This window comes from Podarcis raffonei, chromosome 2, assembly GCF_027172205.1.
Source record: "Podarcis raffonei isolate rPodRaf1 chromosome 2, rPodRaf1.pri, whole genome shotgun sequence".
Taxonomy (NCBI): domain Eukaryota; kingdom Metazoa; phylum Chordata; class Lepidosauria; order Squamata; family Lacertidae; genus Podarcis; species Podarcis raffonei.
The window spans coordinates 50,718,754-50,740,397 of record NC_070603.1 but is presented as its reverse complement, the minus strand read 5'-3'; the positions used below and the strand labels follow the sequence as shown (position 1 = coordinate 50,740,397).

The 21,644-nt window shown below is 40.9% G+C and overlaps 1 protein-coding gene across 3 annotated transcripts in view; it reads left to right on the top strand.

Annotated features, from left to right (window-relative positions):
- Nucleotides 1-21,644, top strand: part of HTR4 (5-hydroxytryptamine receptor 4) — a 158,418-nt gene that overhangs the window by 130,796 nt on the left and 5,978 nt on the right. The window contains exon 7 of one of the 3 annotated variants that reach the window (XM_053376554.1): nucleotides 1,288-1,363. The exons of the other annotated variants lie outside the window; for them this stretch is intronic. Coding sequence (XP_053232529.1) covers nucleotides 1,288-1,348 — 61 coding nt within the window. The 3' untranslated portion in view covers nucleotides 1,349-1,363. The remainder of the gene's footprint in view (nucleotides 1-1,287; nucleotides 1,364-21,644) is intronic. 3 annotated transcript variants of the gene reach the window in all.

Sequence of the window (21,644 nt, the reverse complement as noted above, 5' to 3'; positions counted from 1 at the left end):
AAAAATATCACAGATTAGTACTTATATTTAGAGCTTATTTGTTTGACACTGGGGTTTGCTGAAGCAGCTCAGTCTGTCAGTTTTCCTCACCTCTGCATGCTGACCTCATAAAATTTAAAACCAAAAATAATATTAAAACAGCTTAAAAAATGAAACACCATTAACAGCAGAAATGCCAGACGTGATGAGAATTCAAAAGAATTTCCTTTTGGCTTTACCAGTGTGTTTTTGACTGAGTCCTTATCATGTCTTAAATTGGAAGTGATTTTTGATTTCGTATTATTTACTTAGAGCTAGCGTAACTTGATCAAGTGAAAGGAAAGGACTGGGTGGGGATATGAAGGGCACACACCGTGTCCCTCTCCTATTCTTTGTAATGAGCTAGCATGGAATGCATGTGCAATCACTAAAATAAGGGGGGGAGGAAGCAAACAGCTTTGGTTCACCCCCCATGAAAGTCTCTGTACATGTGAACACTTTCCCTGCACACAAAAGAATTGAGGCTGTAGCTCAGTGGTGGAGCACATGTTTGTATGCAAAAGGTCCCAGGTTCAATCGCTGGAATCTCGAAGTAAGGATGGAAAAGACTTTCTTCTGAAACCCTGAAGGGGGTACGGCAATTTGTATAGATTTTGGGGGATGAATGTGTGGCCTTCAAAATCTTCTTGGATTTCAGTTTCCATCAGCCCCAGGCAGCACGGTCAGGGATGCAGGCAGTTAGAGGCCAGCATCTGGAGAACTACACTACTGGTGTAGACCATACTGAGCTAGATCGACTAAACACCATGAATCCTATTTGAAAAATATCCATCAATTATCTTAAAGGTGGGTTCCAGGTATCCAGAAGCAACTGCATGGTATGGATTTCATTCATTGTTGTACTTAGGTAATGTGAACAATTACACTGGAGCATTATTATATCTCTTAAATAACCTTACCATATCACCCAAAAGCAAATCCAAATTAGGGATCAGATATGGAGGTTGGTGATGATAGTCAGACATGAGCTCCTACAAAAGACAAAATATACAAGCATTATTTGAATGACGTAAGGTGTTAACAGTAATGAACCAGATGGCACATTGTATTAAATAACATTATTAATGTTTTTGTTCTAAGGTAGATGCATTGGCACGGTGCTGGCAGTACTCACATCTTTCACATTGCTTAGGCATGTTTAATTAGGAATTTAATTGATGGGTAACGGTGATAATTTGTGTTTTTCTTTCCTTTCTTCCCTTGTCCCACTGTGTCTGTTCTGTCCTTCCCTCCCTCCTGCACTAAAAGTGGCTGTTCCACTATCTCCAAGTTCCTCCTGCTGTTCTGCAATAGACCAGTTCCTGTCTAACCCTGAACATATTCTGTAAGTCTTTTATTTTATTACATGTTTCTGTGTTCATGTGTGTCTGTCTGTGTGTGTGTGTGTGTGTGTGTGTGTGTGTGTGTGTGTGTATTTATTCATTTTAATGGACGTCCTAGAACTTCCCCTTGTTCAATGGCTTGTTCAGTAGTTACAGGACTGAGAAGCCCCAAACGAGGGGCACTACAGTGACCACTCCAAGCTCCCCTGTTGGTCCACAGCAATTTTATTAGGGGGGCAAGGGATTGGGAGATGGGGCTTCATTGGCAGGCATGGGCCTGGGTCCTGAGGCATTCTGGAGAAATGCTAGAATGGGGAAATAAAGGTGGTGGTGGCTGCCTCACCTGGCACTTTTCTTCAGAATGCTGGTCCCTAAACAGTGGGGGTGTTAAGAAAGTTAATAGAAAGGGAGGCTCAGTGCAAGGAATTTGCAGTTGATTATGAAGTGTGCCATTTTCTTGTAGCCCAAAGGACAGGTGGCACATTTTATACTGAGTGTTCTGAGCTGGCTATTATTGTTGCCAAGTACAGTGATAGGGATCAAATATTGTTGTGCATGGTGATCTATAGATGTGCAAAAGAAGATTTTAAAAGAATTTTATCACAAAGCAGAACAAATGGTTAGGACACCACAGAATGTCATCCTTCTCTTAATATCTTGCTTGTCAACCCATGTCTTAGGGAATGGATCTGGTAGTTAAGACTCACAAAATATTATTTAAATGTTGCTGCCAGAAGTAGTACCTGCCTTATATTTAGAAAAAAATACAGTACTGTATTCTAAAATGCAGAGTATGGAATACATGCCCCCCCCCAAATGCTTGCCTGCTTATATTATGAACACCCCCTTTTTTGTTAAGAATCCTAAACCTCAGTATTTCAAGAAGGGTACTGAAAAAAATATTTTAGAAGGAAGTAAATCATGGGACCACTCTGATATTGTCCTCAGTTTTGCATATTTCTCCTAGACAAGGCTTCAAGGAGTTCCCTGAACCCATTTGCACTTACCTCCTGATGAGTTCCCACCCACTTTCTTAGTCTTGACTTTACAAACAAGGACTGAAACATAACAAAAGGCTACAAGAAGGTCCAGGAATTCTGAGCTCAAGATAATGCAAGTGAGCACAGAATCTAAGTCTGGTAAAATGACTAAGGGTCATGTACATGGGCAAAAATGTTCATTGGCAAACATCAACCCAGCTCCTTGTAGAAGAAAGCTATTTTTATTTGATCCTGAAGTTTAAGAAAATCTTAACAGCCCATGCTGTGTGACAAAGAGCACTTAAATAAAAAGTTTACTGAAAAAAGACGAACTCATTAAGGAGGAAGATGGAAAGCACTTAACAGACATTCTCAATACAAGATTTCCTATTATGGGGTCAGCTTTGTCCACATAATACCTTGGGTGTTTTTAAAGCAACATTTTCTCAGGCTGGAGTAAACTGTCCAAAATGACTCAAGAGGGAAAGATATCTCTAAGCAAGCAGGGAAATGCACTATTATTTCTTTTCATCCCAAGCTGCCACTATACTGTATCTGCATGTCTCATTTTGTAGTTTAAATGTTAGTGTTTTCAGAGGCTTTAAATATAAGCTACAAAAATTTATGCTACCTGACACCCATTGAGCAGTGCATGTTAAAATAAATTACGGAAAAATGCAAAATTCATGCACTTTTTGTGTGAACGATCCATGCAGAGCTAAGTGGGCAGTGAGCAAGTGTCTTCTTTATGGTTTCTTCCTGAAACCAAAAACAATGGTTTTTGAAGCTATCTGATGATGGCTTGAACTCATGATTTGAACGCCAGTTAAAAGCAACAAAATCCTAGAGGTACCCAACGTGATATTTGACCACTGGCCATCCTGGCTAGGGCTGTTGGGGGGGAAGGCTGCCTATGATACGAGTGAATATTTCTTTAGCAGGTAGCCACCAATGACTTATTATGCTACAAAGCTGTAAGATAAGGTGTGTGAAATTCCATTTTAGGTATGCCAACAACAAGGAATTTAAGCCCAGGACTTTGCATTGACATAGCATTTACAGATGGTGAACAGCAGTCAAAAGATGTTCCGTTTATAACAACTAAAACTATCTCCAATTTCAGAAGGCATTCTTTCTTTCAGTTGAAACTCTGTGACCTTGTAGCTGCCATAACCCTGCCAGACGTGTTGTGCTCATCTACTTGTTATTTTCCTGTTGAAACATCTTAGTGGGATGCTAAGAGTTCAACCAAGAACATAGTCTGCAATTTGCCAATGACAAGGACAGACCATATTTGTCAAGTCTTCAGTCGCAGCTTTGATTAGACTCCAACGTAAAAATACGTTCATGTTGCTAAGGCAATATTAGAAATGAGTGATTCATCTTAGAAGGGAATTAACTGTACTGAGGTACCAATTGTGATGAAATGATTAACTCTGACAGGCTGGAAAGCGGGAAGTTGTGGTCTGCAAAATGTTAGGTTATTTTGCAGGTACAGGTTGCAAAAATGACTATGAGGGCTAGTTTGACTGTGATTCTGCTGAGCAATTCATTAAAGTTCATCAAGCCCACTCACTGCAGATAAGATAAATCAAAGTCTGCAAGGAACTAATGTTATTTATTTATAAACAAAACACATCATTTAGTTTGATCTTCTTGGATATTTAATAATAATAATAATAATAATAATAATAATAATAATAATAATAATAATTTGTTCAAAAGGCAAATCTCCATCAAACTGGTCTGAAGGGAAAATGAAATATGAGGGGACTTGAGGTTCATTTTATAAGGCCATACGAAAATAATATTGCAGCATGTACTTTAGTGCAAACAGGTGGCAGGGTGTGCACAGGAAACAATTTTTAATGTTATCTCAGTAACTTTCCTAGGTTATTGGGAGGGCTTTCAAGATGAGGATCATGTGGCTCTACCCCAGAATTTCCTGTAGCAAATGAATTCACTATTCCGCTATTTACAGAGCAATCCAAGATCCCCTTATGCCACACATTGGGTGGTGGAGGGGTCAAGGTGCTGGATTGAGTGGTGTCCCTTCCTCTGCAAGCATCACTCTGGTACTGATCACCATCTTCCGCCCCCAAAAGGGGCAGGCAGGAGACATGCTGCCGGGCTCTTCACTAGCAGAGGGAGAGGAGGGGGCGGTGCTGAGCTGGTCTGAGATCCATTGAACTCTGAGTCTGTCTCACTTGGAGCTGGCTCCCCTCTCCACTCCCCACCCTGAGCAGCTGGACCATGGGTTTTTATTTATTTATTGCATTTATGTCCCACCTTTTCCCTCATCCCAGTTATGTGCCATTAGGACAGCCTCACATTGGCTCCTCAGTGGTATTTGGAGGCATTTACTTATTTTTAATTATCTCCCTTGGCTCAAATCAAGCCCAGATCCAAGGGGGGAAATTGTGTCACTGATGAATGGCCTGAAACAAGCTGAAATTCTGCACATTTATTTCAGTAATGGTTGTGGGCATCTATAATGTGTCAAAAGAAGAGCATTTTTCTGTTCTCTCCTCTTTCGTGCATTTTCTGGTGTGTCCATTAAGGCCAAGGCTGTGTATATTCCATGAATCATTCTGCTTTAGCATTGAAAAGTGCAAAATTAGGTAAGTGAGCACAGAACTCAGCATCCTGAGGCCACAGCTTTTTTAAAAAGGGGGGGCATAAGAGGTAACTTACTGCGTAATATGGCTGGACTGCTGAAAGTGTCTGATTTAAATCTCAGAAGAATCAGGGAGGGAGACTTAATAGAATTTCCATTCCTAAGAGCCAGGCTTTGGTGTGCCATGCATTGCTCTCTGTTCTTCTTCATGGAACAAATAAATTGTTCTAAATAAAATGCATGCAAAGTATGTACCACTTTAGCAGCATATATATTCTATGCAGAATCCAACTTTGCTTACTTCAGGATTTAAATGGCATTTTTTCAGCTTGAAGCACACATAGCTAGCCCAACTCAACCACTGTGACTATTTTAGGAAAGAAAGTTTTCTTGTTGCTAGCCTCTTCTTATATACGGATGCATTTCATCTGGAATTGACATAGCCAAGGAAAGAAGCCCTTGTTCTGGGACATTTGGCGGTACACCAGTACAAAAAATAACTAGGATGCTGTTACCAGCAGTGACATTGGTTCTACATGGGAATGCTTGTGGATTCAAGGCCCAACAATGCCTCCCTGCCTGTTAACAAGCAGCCACATGGCACAGCATACAATGTAACACAAAGAATGAAAGCAAATGATTATTTCTTTGTTTGTTTTACTACCATCCTTCACCCTAAAGTGCCAGGGTGGGGTACAACAATTAAAACACAATGTTAAAAAATTTACAATCTCAAAGACAAAATGGGTGCTAAAAATATATATCTCAGGTGTCAAAAGCCAGAGCAAAGAGGGGCATCTTGAGGAGATACTGAAGTGGAGAAGCACAGGAATGCTTTTGTGAATCATTGTCCAATGTGTATGCTGGCCAAACATTGTCATGAAAATTGAGTGTTTTACACTGCACTGCAGCAAAGAAGATATACCTGCAAACAGGACATCATACAAGCAAATATTCTTTTCCTCTTCTGTTGTGATGCATCAGAAAAGAGAAGAAGAACTTGTTCTACCTCTGAGAAGCTTCTTACTGGCTAAATGGTGGCAAAAGGTGGTGTATGAGAAATTATTGACTACTGGGATATCCCATGTGACCAACAGAATAGAATTTTCTCCAGCTGCTAATAATACAAATTTGGAAAATGAACTTTCTCACAGAGTTGGAAGCTAGAAGGTTTTCTGTCCAATCCATGTTGTGCTTCTTTTGTTTTCAGTCCAGTTCCCGGGGTGATAGCTACAAACTTAGCATGCTAGATCGGCAGACCAAACGACTGTCCACCTGTTGAACTCTGCCTTCCTGGTGAATCATGGTGCAGATGGCAGCGCCATTTTCAGAGCTATAAACAGTATAATTGTCATAGCTCTTTGAATGGTACTGCCATATGTACCAGAAAAGCAGCATTTAGATGTGTAAGGGCTTTGGGTCAACTGAACTGCCTTTGTAAATTACTGTATATGGAATTCTAAAGTGAGCTTGAATGCTATGTTAAGCTTTAGAGGATATGCTCCAAGAATGTTCTCACCTGCAATAAATCCAAGTATATGTCAACAAATTGATCATGCAGACAAGACATTGAGCAGCAGCTCAATGACAAAATGACTAAAATCAAAACAAATAACCAGCAGGTTGTAAAGCTTGAATGAATGAATGGTGTATTTCTACAGTGATGTATATTTAGCATGCACATGTGCAGGTGTTTAATGGATCTCTTTCCAATAAAGCTACAGAGCAAATCTGCTTTTCGGTATGACTTTAAATATTTCCTTCAATATCTGGATGCACTGGTGGACAGAATAGTACCCATAATTTGTGCTGTAAATGCAGAAAAATAACATGATGAAAGACTGTAGTAATGAAAAAGGGAATGATACAGAGAACATGGTGAAACAAAGACCACTTTCCCCTAAGACTCCTCTAACTTGGTGTGGAGGACCTGTTGCTTAGTGCTAATGTGCCTGTTTTACATGAAGATGGTTCCAGGTTCAATTCCTGGCATCTCCAGTTTTATGACAAGCTGGTTTTAATGGTAGATGCAAAAGACCTGTGCTTTTGACTCTTAAGATCCATTGTTTGTAACAGGCAAATTGAGCTGGAATAAGTTTTCTTCCTTTGCTCCAACCTGTGACTCCTTGCATTCTGTGCTGTTGATTGTGACTGGCATGGTTGGCTGTTTGACCTATCATATTGTACATCCGAGAGTATGCAGAGCAAACTTTTTTCTGCTTCTCTCCAGGTCACTCTCTCTTATTCAGCGTCAGGCATAATTCATTTTTGAGTTCTCTGTTCATCTACCATGTTGCCCTTTTTATTCACTTGTATACGCATTACATTTCCTGATCAAATGAAATAAAAAGATGTTTAAGTCACATACATATAAAACAGACATTTTCTTTATTTCTTTGTATACAGTGGTACCTCTGGTTACGTACTTAATTCGTTCCGGAGGTCCGCTCTTAACCTGAAGCACCACTTTAGCTAATGGGGCCTCTCGCTGCAGCTGCGCGATTTCTGTTCTCATCCTGAAGCAAAGTTCTTAACCCAAGGTACTATTTCTGGGTTAGCGGAGTCTGTAACCTGAAGCGTATGTAACCTGAAGCATCTGTAACCCGAGGTACCACTGTATAAGAGTTTTACATCTCCAGGGGATAAAATGCAGTAGGTGATTTCAAACCTCCTTTAGTTCTTTATGGCAATTTTGACTCGCCCTTTTCAGTTGAGAGCGAATTCTGTTTTCATGTTTGGCCAGTCTGTTTGGCCTTTTCCTACTACTTGTTTTCTTACTTTTTCCATTCTTTTAGTGTGTGATCAAAAATCTTTAGCCCTCTCAAAAATACAAGGGTACAGCAATCTGTGCCAAAGCAGCCATTGTAGTGCTGACCCTGTTTACTTCAATAATTACCTGAGCATTGCCTCAAGGCATTAATCAAGTGGTGCAGTTTCCGGTTTAATGTCATCCTGCAGCATCTGTAACAGCTGAAGGCAGATATATGTCACTTTGCTCTTCTCGCATTTGTTCTGTAATTGACAGTCTGCTCCTGCCAGGCCTAATTATGATCAAGCCTGTTTTACTGTGAGTTCTCTACAAGAAAAGGCTTCACCTAGACTAATTTTAACTATTAAGATGGATACATTGGTGAGGATGTTGTACCTAAAATGTAGCGATTATCATCTAATGCTGCGGTAGTCCATAAATGAATTCCAGACGAAGGTTTTGTTTTGTTGGTAGTGTGCACTTAACATTCGCCAAACTGTCAGAGATAGCAGTGAGGTGGTCTAATGTCAATGAAGTTATACAATATTTTCACCAGTACAAATTGATCTAGAATGTGTTTCCTCTGACACAGATGGAAGCTCTTGCACAGAATGTGTGTTTTATCTTACCCCTGCAATGAGGGATTATTTATTATTAGATTGATTCGCCATGCTTGTTCTGTATACACACATCTCAAATTTGTGCTCTTTGAGAATAGCCTGTTTGGGTAAATCTGGCTTATGTGCATTGGGTTTTGTTTCTGTTTTACTCTCAAGTCATTAGCTTCAATAAAATCAGTGAACATGCTCATTTTTACAGAATAAGAAGGGTAATGAATTGGTCGTTCTTGTAGCATTCAATGGTGATGATTTCATGAATGTGTGAGGATGAAGTCCTTACAACATGGGTGCAATTTGTATGTATGTCTTATGTTAGTGGGTCAAATCCACTGAGACGAAAGTTCCATCAGCGCAAGGATTTCTGCTTGCGCAATGGAATATACTCCCTACCCCCTTCCTTGTGGACCCCTAAATCTGCCCTAGATTTCCCCTCAACCATCTGGAGCAGGTTTGAGAGTGGATGGTATGGAGGGCATGGGAGGGAAGTCTTGTACAAACAGAATTTCTTGCGCTGATGGGAATCATTAGAGAATACCTCCCCAGACCTGCATGTCATTGGCTGTGTTCACGCAGCACTTCATTCCATTTCTCTGGTGATTTCAACTGATTTCTAACTGTGATTTCAACATTATATTTACAGTTTCACATAATGCAAAAGCCACTTTAAGAAAACCAATGCAATGTGGTGCATTTTAAGTGTTCATTTCCATGTTATTTGATTCCAGAAAAAAAAATGCTGCCACCTTAACTCAGAAAACCAAGTGGGGTTTTCTGTTGTTTTCATACAGGAATCAAAGGGGAAACAGAAGCAGCCTGGATAGCTAAGTTGGCTATAGTGTGGTGCTGATAACGCCAAAGTTTCAGGTTTTATCCCCATATGAGACAACTGCATATTCCTACATTGCAAGGGGTGGGACTAGATAATCTAACCTGAGGGTCTCTTCCAACTCTACAGTTCTATGATTCTATGTATGGAAAGGATAGGAGAGCGATGATGTTGTCCAGTGTTGATTGTTGTGTCACAGCATTCCCACTGATGTGAATGAAATTTAGTGTGGCATGTCAGTATACCTGTCAAAAATCCACAATTCCATAACACAAGCACTGCAATGTGAAGGGAACACTGGAAAATGAGGCAGAAGTGCCAGTGTTATAGTGAGAAAATTAAAGCCATATTCCCCACATCTTAATGCATCCGTATCTGTAGAAATATTTTTTGTATGAAGAACAATTAATTATTATTAATTACTTGAGACTGACAGGAGGGCAGAGGTTCCTATCATGTCCTTCTGTATACCCTGCAGGCCAATTAACCCCTTTAGCTACTGGATTAAAATACTGTGAAAAGTGCTGATCCTAAGGATAGCACAATGTGTTACTACAATTAAATGAAGAAAATGACTGAGATCAAGAGATTGCCTGAAGCACTTAATTGGAACTAATTAGGCGAAGTGATTTACAACAGAGGATGGAAGTGAGCAGTGCAGATGGCTCTCATTGGCTCAAAGATACAGCTGTGACAAACTGATTCATAAAGCTGCATATCTGGAACAGTCTGTTCAGTAACACACACATTCTTTCCCTCAAGTTCTCTGAATAAATTTTCATGAAAATATCCAAATTAGAGGCTGTTAACTTTCTCAGCATGAAAGTTGCCAATGAAATGATGGATTGGGCGGGGGAGGGGCTGGTCTGAAATTAAGAGGAATTCACAGTTGTACTTCAATACCAAGCTGGTTAAAAACAGAATAAAATATGGAGTGAGGGAAGCATAAGGTATATTTATATAAGGCAGGGGAAAGTGTAGCCTTCTTGGTGATTACCATTGGCAATGCTGGTTGGAACTGATGGCAGTAGGAGTCCTACACCTGCAGAGCCACAGGTTTCGCAGCCCTGATGTGAGACATGTGCATACTCAACATGGTTTAAACCAGGTTTCCTGAACTTGGTGCCTTCCAGATGTTTTGGACCACAAGTCCCATCAGCCCCAACCAGCATGTTCGAGGATGATGGGAGCTGTAGTACAGCAACCACTGAAAAATACATCTCATGGCCATAATTTTCCTTTTAACTGCTAAAGGCCATGCAAAATGAATTTTGCAACCTCTTTCACATTCCTTTGTGGTACTTGGTTCTGAGCTCACTCGGGAGCCATTCCCAAATGTTTGAGAATTATTTTGCTCATCACAAAGAGGGAGTATGGCGCAGGCCTTGATCTGATGACAATAGTCAGTTTATGGTAGTATTGTAAGGAGCTAGCATATAGTTAATGAAGCTTTATATCACTTGTGAAGTCATTGGCATGTTATGTTGTGGCAGACCATATTATATCTGGGCTCAAAGGAAGTTCGCTGATTGGAGGAACTTTCAGAGTCACCCAGGGCGCTACTGAAATTTGAGATCCCAAGGTCTGCCACTCGTCAGGTCTGCCTAATTGTTTGTTGGTCTCCCTAATTGTTATCTTACATGCAGTTCTAGAGAAAAATACAACATGACTCAAGTATCCCAGAGCAGACATCAAAGGAGAGAGAGAGAAAGAGAGAGAAAACCCCACTTCATTTCTGCATTAGAATTCTAGAGGCTTCAGAGACATAGCTTTGTCATATATATATTTTATCTCTCTAGAGGGTCTTCTGCAGTTCAGTGAAAGTACTCGTTAGTTGCTGTCTGATGCACTTTTGCCTCCATGGAAGCTAATTTTGTCTAGGAAATTGTTCTCATGTACATGCCAGCTCTTTGCTGCTGTGTTTAATCATCAACTACACCGAGAAAGCTTTGGTGACAGTAAATGTTGTGTGAAGTACCTAAGGGGTATTTATTCTAAAAGCATTGACTACTGAACCTTGGAAAACTTTTACCTCATAGAAAAAAAGATGCAGTGAACTGAAGGCAGCCTGGTGTGCAGCAATGTCACACCGTCAGAGATGCTGTCACACTGTCAGAGAGCACACCTGTTAAATGCAGTGTGCACAGTGCACAACATATCAGGCTTCACCATGCAAGCCCCTCTGAGCATGCTGTTTTGCCAGGCAAATACCCTGCCTGCTTTTGAAGAAATTGTATTGTACTGATGTTTACTATAGGTTTCATGTAAAGAGCATCATGGGAATTTAGCAAGACTTTGGTTCATTCTATCTTTCTGCTCTTTTCACATTTAATGCACAGGCACAGTTTCCTTTCAAAGGCAGGAAGTATTGGATGTAGCTTGCCCTTCTGCTATGAGAAGATGGCATTTAGACAAGGTCATGCTGATATTGACCTTGGAGATATTCTACATCCCCAAGGGATGTCCTATACACAAGAACAAAATGGGCCAGATTCAACTAACTTGTCCCACTAGCAGAAGCCCATGTAAGGACTTGCACTGGGGCTTTCCGCCTCCCCAAAATCCACTCTGAAGTGTCAGGAGAACCCCCAGAACTGCACATGAGAAGAGCAGAGGGGAGATTGTACCAGCAAGCAAGCAGAAATGCTTTTGCCGGTGGAATGTTTGCAACATCACAACATTCAGTTCTTCCCAGTATTTCAATGTATTCTGGAGTACAGGTGAGTAAAAGGTAAATTGGGTCCTGCTGGCAGGTTGCTGTATGATTTGTAGAAGAGCGACTGTGCTCTCTGAGCCACTGTTTTGCACTTGGCTCTTCCCACCTCCCTGGCCTCAAGATACATATGCAGTCGTACCTTGGAAGTTGAACAGAATCCGTTCTGGAAATCCATTCGACTTCCAAAACATTCAGAAGCCAAAGCACGGCTTCTGATTGGCTGCAGGAAGCTCCTGCAGGCAATCAGAAGCCGCAGAAGCTCCATCAAACATTTGGGTTCCAAAGAACATACACAAACAGGAACCCTCACTTCTGGGTTTGTGGCGTTTGGAAGCCAAAACGTCTGAGTACCAAGGCGTTTGGGATCCAAGGTATGACTGTATGTCACCTCTGTATACTTAGGCAGTGATTGCTCTTGGTAATTAGTATCCATATAAAGTTTAAGTGAAGTTAGATACCTAATGTGGATTAATATATGTGCAATGATTGTACTGAGAGTGAATATCTAGGCAAGGTAATTGAAACACTGCTCCTGACCACTGGGATTCCTGCTCTTCTTTCTTTTCCAGTCATGTTTTTGTCCCACTTTCCCTCCAAAGAACTTAAAATGGGCTACCTGTATTGATCCTGTTCTGTCTTAGTGATGACCCTGTTTGGTAGTTTAGGCTAAGAGATGTACTGCTTGCTGGCATATAGTGCTAAGAACTTAGTCCTTATGAACAAACATTCTGTCTCCTGAAAAGATCACAGGCACTTTGCTCCTCCCCTGCTGTTTTGCTGCTGAGCTAGACTAAGCCATTGTTTGGTTTAGCATGTCGTCCAACTCTGTTTTAAAAGAAAATAAGTTAAACTGAGGCAGCTGACTTACTGATCATTTTTTTCTTTATATAAATATTATGATTATTCATAAGCACAACAGTAAAAAAACAAATAGAGGAGGGCATGCCATCGAGGAGCTTATAGCCTAATATAAAAGGAGGATGAAAAATATTGCATTAATACAGATAGTGGTCAGACTGACTTTAAGAGTCCCAGTTACACAGTAGCTTCTGCTATATTTCCAGCTGATCCACAGGTTACTACTTCATGGTTTCTTATTGGAATTAAAGAGAATTTGCTTAAAACTGCAGCAATTAATCAAGGTAAGGTCTTGCATAATGTTTTTAAATACTTTTAAATTTTGAGAAGTTTCTCTCTTCTTTTTTTGTCTGGCTGGGTTGATACTTTGAGTACGCACATCTGATCGCTTAAATAAATGATCAAACATAACAAAAGCCTTTGATTTTGGTGTTTGAACTGCCCCTTGATAGTAAAAAATATTCAGGAGTACCAGTATATGATTAAATTGGCTCAAGCCATTGGAAACTCTTGTTTAACATTATGGCAGACTGTTCTATTGATGGCTATGAAGATTTTATGATTACATACAGTTATTATCTCACAAAGCTAAATGCTATTGCATGGAAAGGACCCTCCAGAGATATCTACAGAACAAGGGATTAATGTGCAATTCTAAACCATTTGAAGATGGAACAGTAAGGCAGCCACAGAGATAATAAAGTTTAAATTGCTCATGTAAATCTTTGAATGTTGGAATTTAATCACATCAAAGATCAAATGAATCGGCTAATAGCTCCCCTGATAGGAACAGAAGACCCAAATGATTTACTGTTTCTCAAGATGGCTGATCACAATAATAATTCATTGGTTCTTTTTTCTTAGCTATAAACAAAAGATGATTTTGCATTTGAAACAATAGTTTATTACAGGCATATGCAAACTCCGGCCCTCCAGATGTTTGGGACTACAGTTCCCATCATCCCTGACCACTGGTCCTGTTAGCTAGAGATGATGGGAATTGTAGTCCCAAACATCTGGAGGGCCGGAGTTTGCCTATGCCTGGTTTATTAGGTAGGCAGCATTAAGAAATAAACAGGTCCACTGTGGGGCAGTTGTCAAATGTCACAAGAGTGTAACACCCAACTGTGTGATGCTAGTAGTGCCTGAGAACAAAATGAACTCTGCTGTTCTGAGGGCCCCTAAATGTGGGGAAGCAGAGCTACATGTATAAATAAATAAGTGTGCATCACCTGTCCTTTCCTTTAGACTTTTCTTTGCCCATGAAAATCAAATTCAAGTAATAGCTGCAGTATTTCACAGTGCTTTGTTAATGGCTTTTTCTTCCTATTGTGCAACAAAATGGTGAGATCTCTATGTCACACATGGATCCCTAACACAGTTCTCATTTAGGAGATTCTTTATTCCTTCCATTTCCAAACTGAGCTTTTCAACTGCCAATTGAGGGACTTGCAATCTGAGTTTGATTCTCATGTCTGGTGGAAAATGCTTTATAACTAAAGGAAAAGGTGAAAAATATCAAAACTAGGATTGCTGCCATGATGGGAAGAAACCCAAATATTAGTTTAAAGGTCACATTTATTCCAGCACATGCTGACTCCTGACATATTCCAATAAATCTTATGTTGAGACTTTGAAAAGATCAGCAAAGATTAGTTTTAGTGAAGTATTTAGATGAATGTACAATGCAGTGAAGCAACAAGGGGGTGTCAGGGATGGAATTATTCATTATCTGGGAGGATGGAAAAATCATCACACGAAGAAACTGGCATGTCCAAAAAGGCTTCATTTCAGCATAGGCCATGTTCCCATTTATTTCTTATTTTCAAAAGGTTATAAACACGACATAAGATTTAGACTGAGCATCCCATTCTCCACATCCCCAACCTGAAAATATGTTTTGCTGTTCAGAAGAAATGTATGTTATAATCACACTTCAAGTGGTACAAATTGTACCTCCTACATGATCTTTCTCTGCATATTTATTTATTTATTCCATTCCATTATATTATATTTGTTAGTCACTTGTCTCTCCCAAAGCAACTTACATCAAAAGCAATTAAAAACAACCAAGTAAGAAACCCAAAAACAAAGCTATACAAGTAAAAGACAGGACTAATATAAACATGGCCCAGTAAAAGAGGACTCGTTGCTGCCCTTCAAAAATTAAGAGAAAAGTCTTTGCTTCTATAGGTGGATGGCTCTATCTAGTTTTCTCAACAAGCACAATGAACGTGTTCCTTTAAATTTCTTAGAATTCCAATCTCTCAAACAAAAGAGCCCCACAGCAAATTAAGTGACATGTCTTCTACAGGCACTTTCTGAAACGTTCCAAGCCTTTCCCTGTGCGAATGCACCTAAAAGCAGTTGGAATGTGTTTGTCCCACAATAGCTTACCGTGCTGTAAAAATGAAACCAATTGAATCTAAGATTCTGTATTTCATCTTCAAAGTTCTTAGATTTGGGGCAGTGGAGAAGATTTGAAAACTTGTCTATGATCCTTGAAGAGGCAGAAAGTAGAAAGGAATCTCTGAAATGGTAAACTTATGAGTGCAAGGTGTTTTTATTATTATTAAAGGAAACTGTTGAGGCTGGATTCAGCTAACTAGTTCCACTAGCAGATGTGCATGTAAGGAATTCCAGTAGCGCAGTGGGGCTTCCCCCCCATCCTCACCCCCATGCATGCCTGCCCCCCTCAGATTGGCTTGGGGGATCAGGAGAACCTCCAGAACACCTTGTGGAGGGAGGAGAGATCATTCAGCCATGCATGCAGAAATCCTTGCACTCACAGAACAATCACCTTAGCACTACATTGGATTTGTTCCTCTGTGATTTCAGGAAATGTACGGTAGTTTCCTGTTTATTACCTGAGAGCTTCTCTCAAAAATTAAAACTAGCAGCTATTTTGACACAATGTTATTCTTGTAGTTTGGGGTATGCTTTTTTACATATACATCTTTGAAAACTTGAAATGGTTGTATGGTTCATTTTAAATTTCCTGGTTTTTAAATGGAAGTCTGTGTTATCAACTCCTAAAATTACACATTAGAGTTTATGGGGGCTATTATGGGGGCTACATTAGCCGTGACTTACAATTTCATCAGACCCGGCTGTTCTTATCTTCCCAAGTGAAGTTCTTATTACTAAAAAGAAAAAAGAAGAAAATCAAGGCTACAGGAATCCATGCCCTGGGAACCTCTCACTAGACTACTGCAATGTATTTGGTGTGGAACAAACTTTGAAAATTATCCAGAAACTACAACTGGTGCAAAATGCAACTGGCTGAAGCATCACAGACCATAGTTTGCCAGATCTTCAAGAACCCATGCTGGATGCCAGTTTGTTTTGGGGCACAATTCAGAATGTTGCTTGGGACTAGAGTGCCTGAATAATAGCTGTCTCCCATTTGAAATATACTGATGGTTAAAACCACAGTAGTGCCCGCCCTGTTGAATGCCCTCCCACCAGATGTCAAAGAAATAAACAACTATATGACTTTTAGAAGACATCTGAAGGCAGCCCTGTTTAGGGAAGCTTTTCATATTTGACAAATTATTGTGTTTTAATATTTTGCTGGAAGCCACCCAGAGTGGCTGAGGAAACCCAGACAGATCGGTTGGGTAGAAATAATAATAATTATTATTAGGTATTATCTTCAGAGCCATGCTCAAAATGCCATCACTATGTGAAATAAAGCAAGTGGCAGCGTGGATCAAGGTGCCTCATCCCCTAAAAAAAAACTCCTCCCTCTGCTCATTTGCTAGATCCTATCCCTCCTATCTTATAGAAAGCTTAAAGTTACTAAAAGTTACAACATTACTTGACCATAAACTGAGTTGCGTGACTTAAAGAAATTGTCTAAGCTATTGTGTAGCAGTTTTCCAAATTGCAGAATGGTCCATAATGGAAGTCCCATCTTATATCAGGTCCAAGTCTGTATTGGGATTCCTTATTCTCAGGAAACCCTTCAGATGCTACCAGATTTGCAAAGTATATGATTCATTTGGTAGTTATCCAAGCATAGCTTGGAATAAATGTGTAATACATCTTCTGCGTGAAAGGTGCTATACAAACCTATCCTCTGGTACTTTTTTAAAAATTCACCTAGCATTATATCAGTCTCAAAGACAGGCACTTTTGGAATGTGTGAGCATCTTGATTGTGAATGCAACCATGGCAACTGGGTTTTAAAAAGATTAGCTGGGTATCTGGCTGCTCCTTATTGTGTTCATTGGAGGGGAGACTTATTTTAGTTTAAAATGCTTATATGTATTAACAATATAGCCCTTAGGTTAAAGTCTAAGTTGCTCAAAGCCATTGCACAAAAGCTGAGTAAATAATAATAATAATAATAATAATAATAATAATAATAATAATAGACCGCTGGCTGTCTTGGAATGGGTCTCTGAATTTTTATTTGCACCACTGGGCTAATAATCATAATTTGTATTGGTGTAATAAACACAGTCTCATCTGCTTCAATTACAGGAGGTTGTTGAAGTAGCATTTCTTAATTAAAGGGTTCGGCTCACCTTCAGCTTCTGTTTGTTTTGACAACTGTAGTATTGAACAACTCGATGAACCCGTGAGCTTGAGGAACACTGTAGCTTAGATCTAGGTTTGCTATGTTATTACCATCTGCTTGTTGGACTCTGAGGGCACTTAAGGGTCAGACACCTGTAATTTCTGGCTATGTGCTGATTTGGATGTCTACCAGGAAACTGTGTGTTGAAAATAACAACAGCCCACCAAATATTTCAATAGGTGCATGGAAAAGAATAATAATTTGCCATAACACTTGCTCGCAACCCTACGCTAACTCAGCTACTCTCACCCAAGCAACATACATCAATATTGGCATGAACCATGTCAGAGATGTTGCAAGTTAGACCTATAAGAAAATGTTGACATGCTGCCTGCTTTTGGTTAGGTTTTCAGCTGCTCCTAGCCTCCATGGTCAGACACAGGATATTGCCATCGAGCCTTGCTTGCTTATATAATTGCCCAGTTTTTAAGGCAGTGATCTGGTATAGCAAAAACCCTTGTTCTTTGTGATTACCAGTAGCAGAAAGATCCAGGAAACACTTTACAAAACAAGTTTTAATTTTCAGGAAATGAAAAGCTTAGTTATGACAGTTTTATAATACTTCTTATTGTTGAGGTTGTTTATTTACCCTGGTTGCATTCTTTGATAACATGTAGTATTTACAGAATTAAACCAGCTTGCTTTAGCTTAACTAAACATAAAGGTAAGGTAAAGGTACCCCTGCCCGTACGGGCCAGTCTTGACAGACTCTGGGGTTGTGCGCCCATCTCACTCAAGAGGCCGGGGGCCAGCGCTGTCCAGAGACACTTCCGGGTCACGTGGCCAGCGTGACAAAGCTGCATCTGGCGAGCCAGCGCAGCACACGGAAACGCCGTTTACCTTCCCGCCAGTAAGCGGTCCCTATTTATCTACTTGCACCCGGGGGTGCTTTCGAACTGCTAGGTTGGCAGGCGCTGGGACCGAGCAGCGGGAGCACACCCCGCCACGGGGATTCGAACCGCCGACCTTTCGATCGGCAAGCCCTAGGCGCTGAGGCTTTTACCCACAGCGCCACCCGCGTCCCTAACTAAACATATTGTGAGATTATTCCACATTACATATGTGGGTAGCGGTAAATTCCTCCTCCTGGGAAAGGGTGTAATTTCTAAGGCAGTAGAAGGCTGTACAAAACCTGTTATTACTCTCCTAATTAGGCTTGTTATGAATCTGTATTTTATTTCACTTCTGGCAGCGAGGCCTGTGACAATGGTTGGCGGTGTGATATTACAGAATGACTGTGAACAATCAGTATGTGATGAACAAAGTTGTCAGCAACAAAACACAACGCAGCTTCTGAGAGAAGGGGTAGGTGTTGGTTTGGCATTAAAACCTCATGCAGATACAAAACGATACGGGCAGGAAAGCTGTCTAGGGTTAGGACCTAGGGCTGTATTTAAAATGATCAGGGAACAAAGTTTTGAACCGAGGTTGCTTCAGTACTCCTGAACTTTCTGCACAGTTAAAAAAAGTAACAATAACAAAACTTACTACAATGGATTCTCTTTATAGACAAACTGTTGGAAACAGAATCCTTAAAAAATCATAATTTCATAGCCTTGGATGAAGTGCTTTCCATGCAAGGCTTTCACTCCACAACAGCCATGCTGTTGCAGGACACATGTTGCAGGACATCCACAATGTGCACCCAGTTGTGGACCCTCTGTGTTTTCTCTGTGGCTCTTCCATCTTTTGGCAGACCAGAGTGTCCAACTTTTAAAAAAGAGTCAGGGAAGAGGCATTGGAGTCATATAGCCGCCATAGACATTGTATCTTGGCAGGTGCCATTAAAAGGATTGCAGAGGGGGAGGATCAGGGGAACAGTTTTCCACACTGCACTAGAAAGAACAGGAGCTGTGCACAAACAGCATACGCTGCAGCTCAGTAGCCTGCTTGAAGATGCAGAAGGCAGTATTGGAGTGCCAGAACCACTCCACAAAAAATGTAGTTTTAAGCAAGTGGAAAAGACAGAGTGGAAGCCCCCTGCTTCATCTCTAGGTGAGAGAGCAGGTGGGGGTGCAGAGAAATCTCTTTTCCCTTCATGCTTAAACTGCCCGGCTCAAATAATGATTACTGTGATGCATGCAGTGAGAGCAGCAAGTTCCTGACCTCTACTAAGCAACTTAAATGAGCTTTCAAAGCCATGTCCCTCAGACACAAGTGCTGGGGTTTGTGGGTTTTTTTGCTTAGACATGAGCAGCATCCAAACTAGACAAGTGGGATTCATATTCCATTCAGGGCAGTTGCCTCCCAAGGACGAGAAACCCATTACAGTACTAGCCTAAAAGGAGAGTTGGCCATAATTTTCTCTTTCTCTTCTCTCCTCTATTTCCCCCTGTCTCCAAGGATTTCTCTGACCTAACTCAATTCTCCTGTTCATCTTACTAGACTATGTTTTTGGTCCATTCTTTGGATCCTAGAAGATTATTCAGGTGGTGAGGAGTGTGGCGGGGTAGGAGGATGTATCTGAAATGTCTGAGAGGGAGCTGTCAGCTATCTTACTTAGCCTTATAATGTGGCAAAGGGTTTTCCTTCACCTCCACCACTCTTTTTTTTGCTTTAATTTAAAAAGGTTCTACTATGTGCACAGGGCTCTCTTTCTGATGGCCACACTTCCTAGCAGACCACAATATGTTCAGGGGCAACTAGGCCCAGAAAATTTCAGATAAATTCCTCACCTACCCCCCAAGAAAGAAACAGAATATCTCTCATTGTCCTTATTTTGAGGAAACTGGTGTGTGGAGGAGGGTTTGTCAAGTCCTACTAGACACACGTGTTCAAAAAATTACTGCCAGTGTTATCTTTAACGTTCCATTTCTTAGAATAAATTAGGAAATAAAATAATAATATATAAAATTGGGAAATAAGCAACAAAGACTGTAAATTTATGGAAGATCAGGAGGCTGAGTATTGTTGGCCAAGATGGAAAAGTTAGATTGACCACAATGAGCAAGTTCAAATCTAATGCATTGATAAAAACCTACAAATAACATTGATAAAAACCTACAAATGAAATGTGAGCTACTGAGACAGATTTGCTCTTGAGGATATTTTCCTGAGGAACAAAGACTGTGGCACTTTTAAATCCCATCAGGTGATGGTATACTTTCACTCAGCAAGCAAAACAAACAAAATGGCTATTTTCCCCAGGAATATAAATGTGTGTTCTTTCCCACCCACCCACTTTTTGAGTGGGTAAGGCACTTTTGAGTGGGTAAGCTACTACGAAAGCAGTTTTTCTTTTCTTCCCGCTTGTCAGCAAATATGCAAAGAGCTGGTTTTTAACACATTCTGAAAGAGCTGGCTATCTGCCCTCTCTTCATAGCCTCCTGAAGCATCTGGACGCTTTCACTGTGCCCTTTTCAGCAGACACCTTATGTCATTTGAAATGCCTAGTTCCAGCCTAAGACTGCAAATGTTAGGATGGGCTTGATTATTTGGTTCACATAAGCATATGAGTTTTGAACATTTCTTTTTCTGAGTAAGTCAGTCACTTTGTACTTATGGCCTCATCCTCCCACACCCAAAGAGGTGAGATCCAACCTGTTTGTCTGTTGGAGTAAAAAGAGTTCTGAATGTATTCTTGAAAAACACAGCTGTTCCTCACAGGAACATAACTAGGACAGTGCCAGTTGGGTGCTTGTGAATGACTCTGAATCTAATCTCTGGGGACAGGACTGGCCCAATACATTTTGACACCTGAGGCAAATCACAAAATGGCATCCCCCTCTGCCAGGGAAGAAGGGGTGGGTGAAAACCTACATCAGGAAGAAGGGTGGGAAGAAACCAGCACCAAGAGGCCACTGTAGAGCCGCCAGAGGTGGGGGGCAACGAGGAAGTGGCAGGTTCAGCCGCCAAGGAGTGTGCTACAGCTGTTGTGGCAGCAACAGAAGCAGGCGATGCATTCCTGGGAGCCCACATCTGCTGCCCCCATGGATCCTGCCACCTGAGATGGTTGCCTCACATTACCTCATGGCAGGGCCAGCCCTTTCTGGGAAAGACACTGGTATCAATTGAACACATCATCAAGAGGTTCTAAACAATTAGATCAGGGGTAGCCGGCGTAGTGCCCTTCCAGTTGTTGTTGGGCTCCATTTCCCATCTGCTCCACCCCAGCTTGGCCCATGATCAGAGAGAATGGGAGTTATAGCTGAACAACATCTGGAGGGCACTATGTTGACTACTTTTGGACTAGTTCCTGTTCACAGCCTGCTGCTATATAACAGCCGGGAGTTGGCTTGAGCACAAGGGGAAATGTGCTGTTGGGTGACTCAGCACCAGAACCACAAACTAGTAATTACTGGTGATCAGTGGAAACTCCCCCCCCCCCCACTG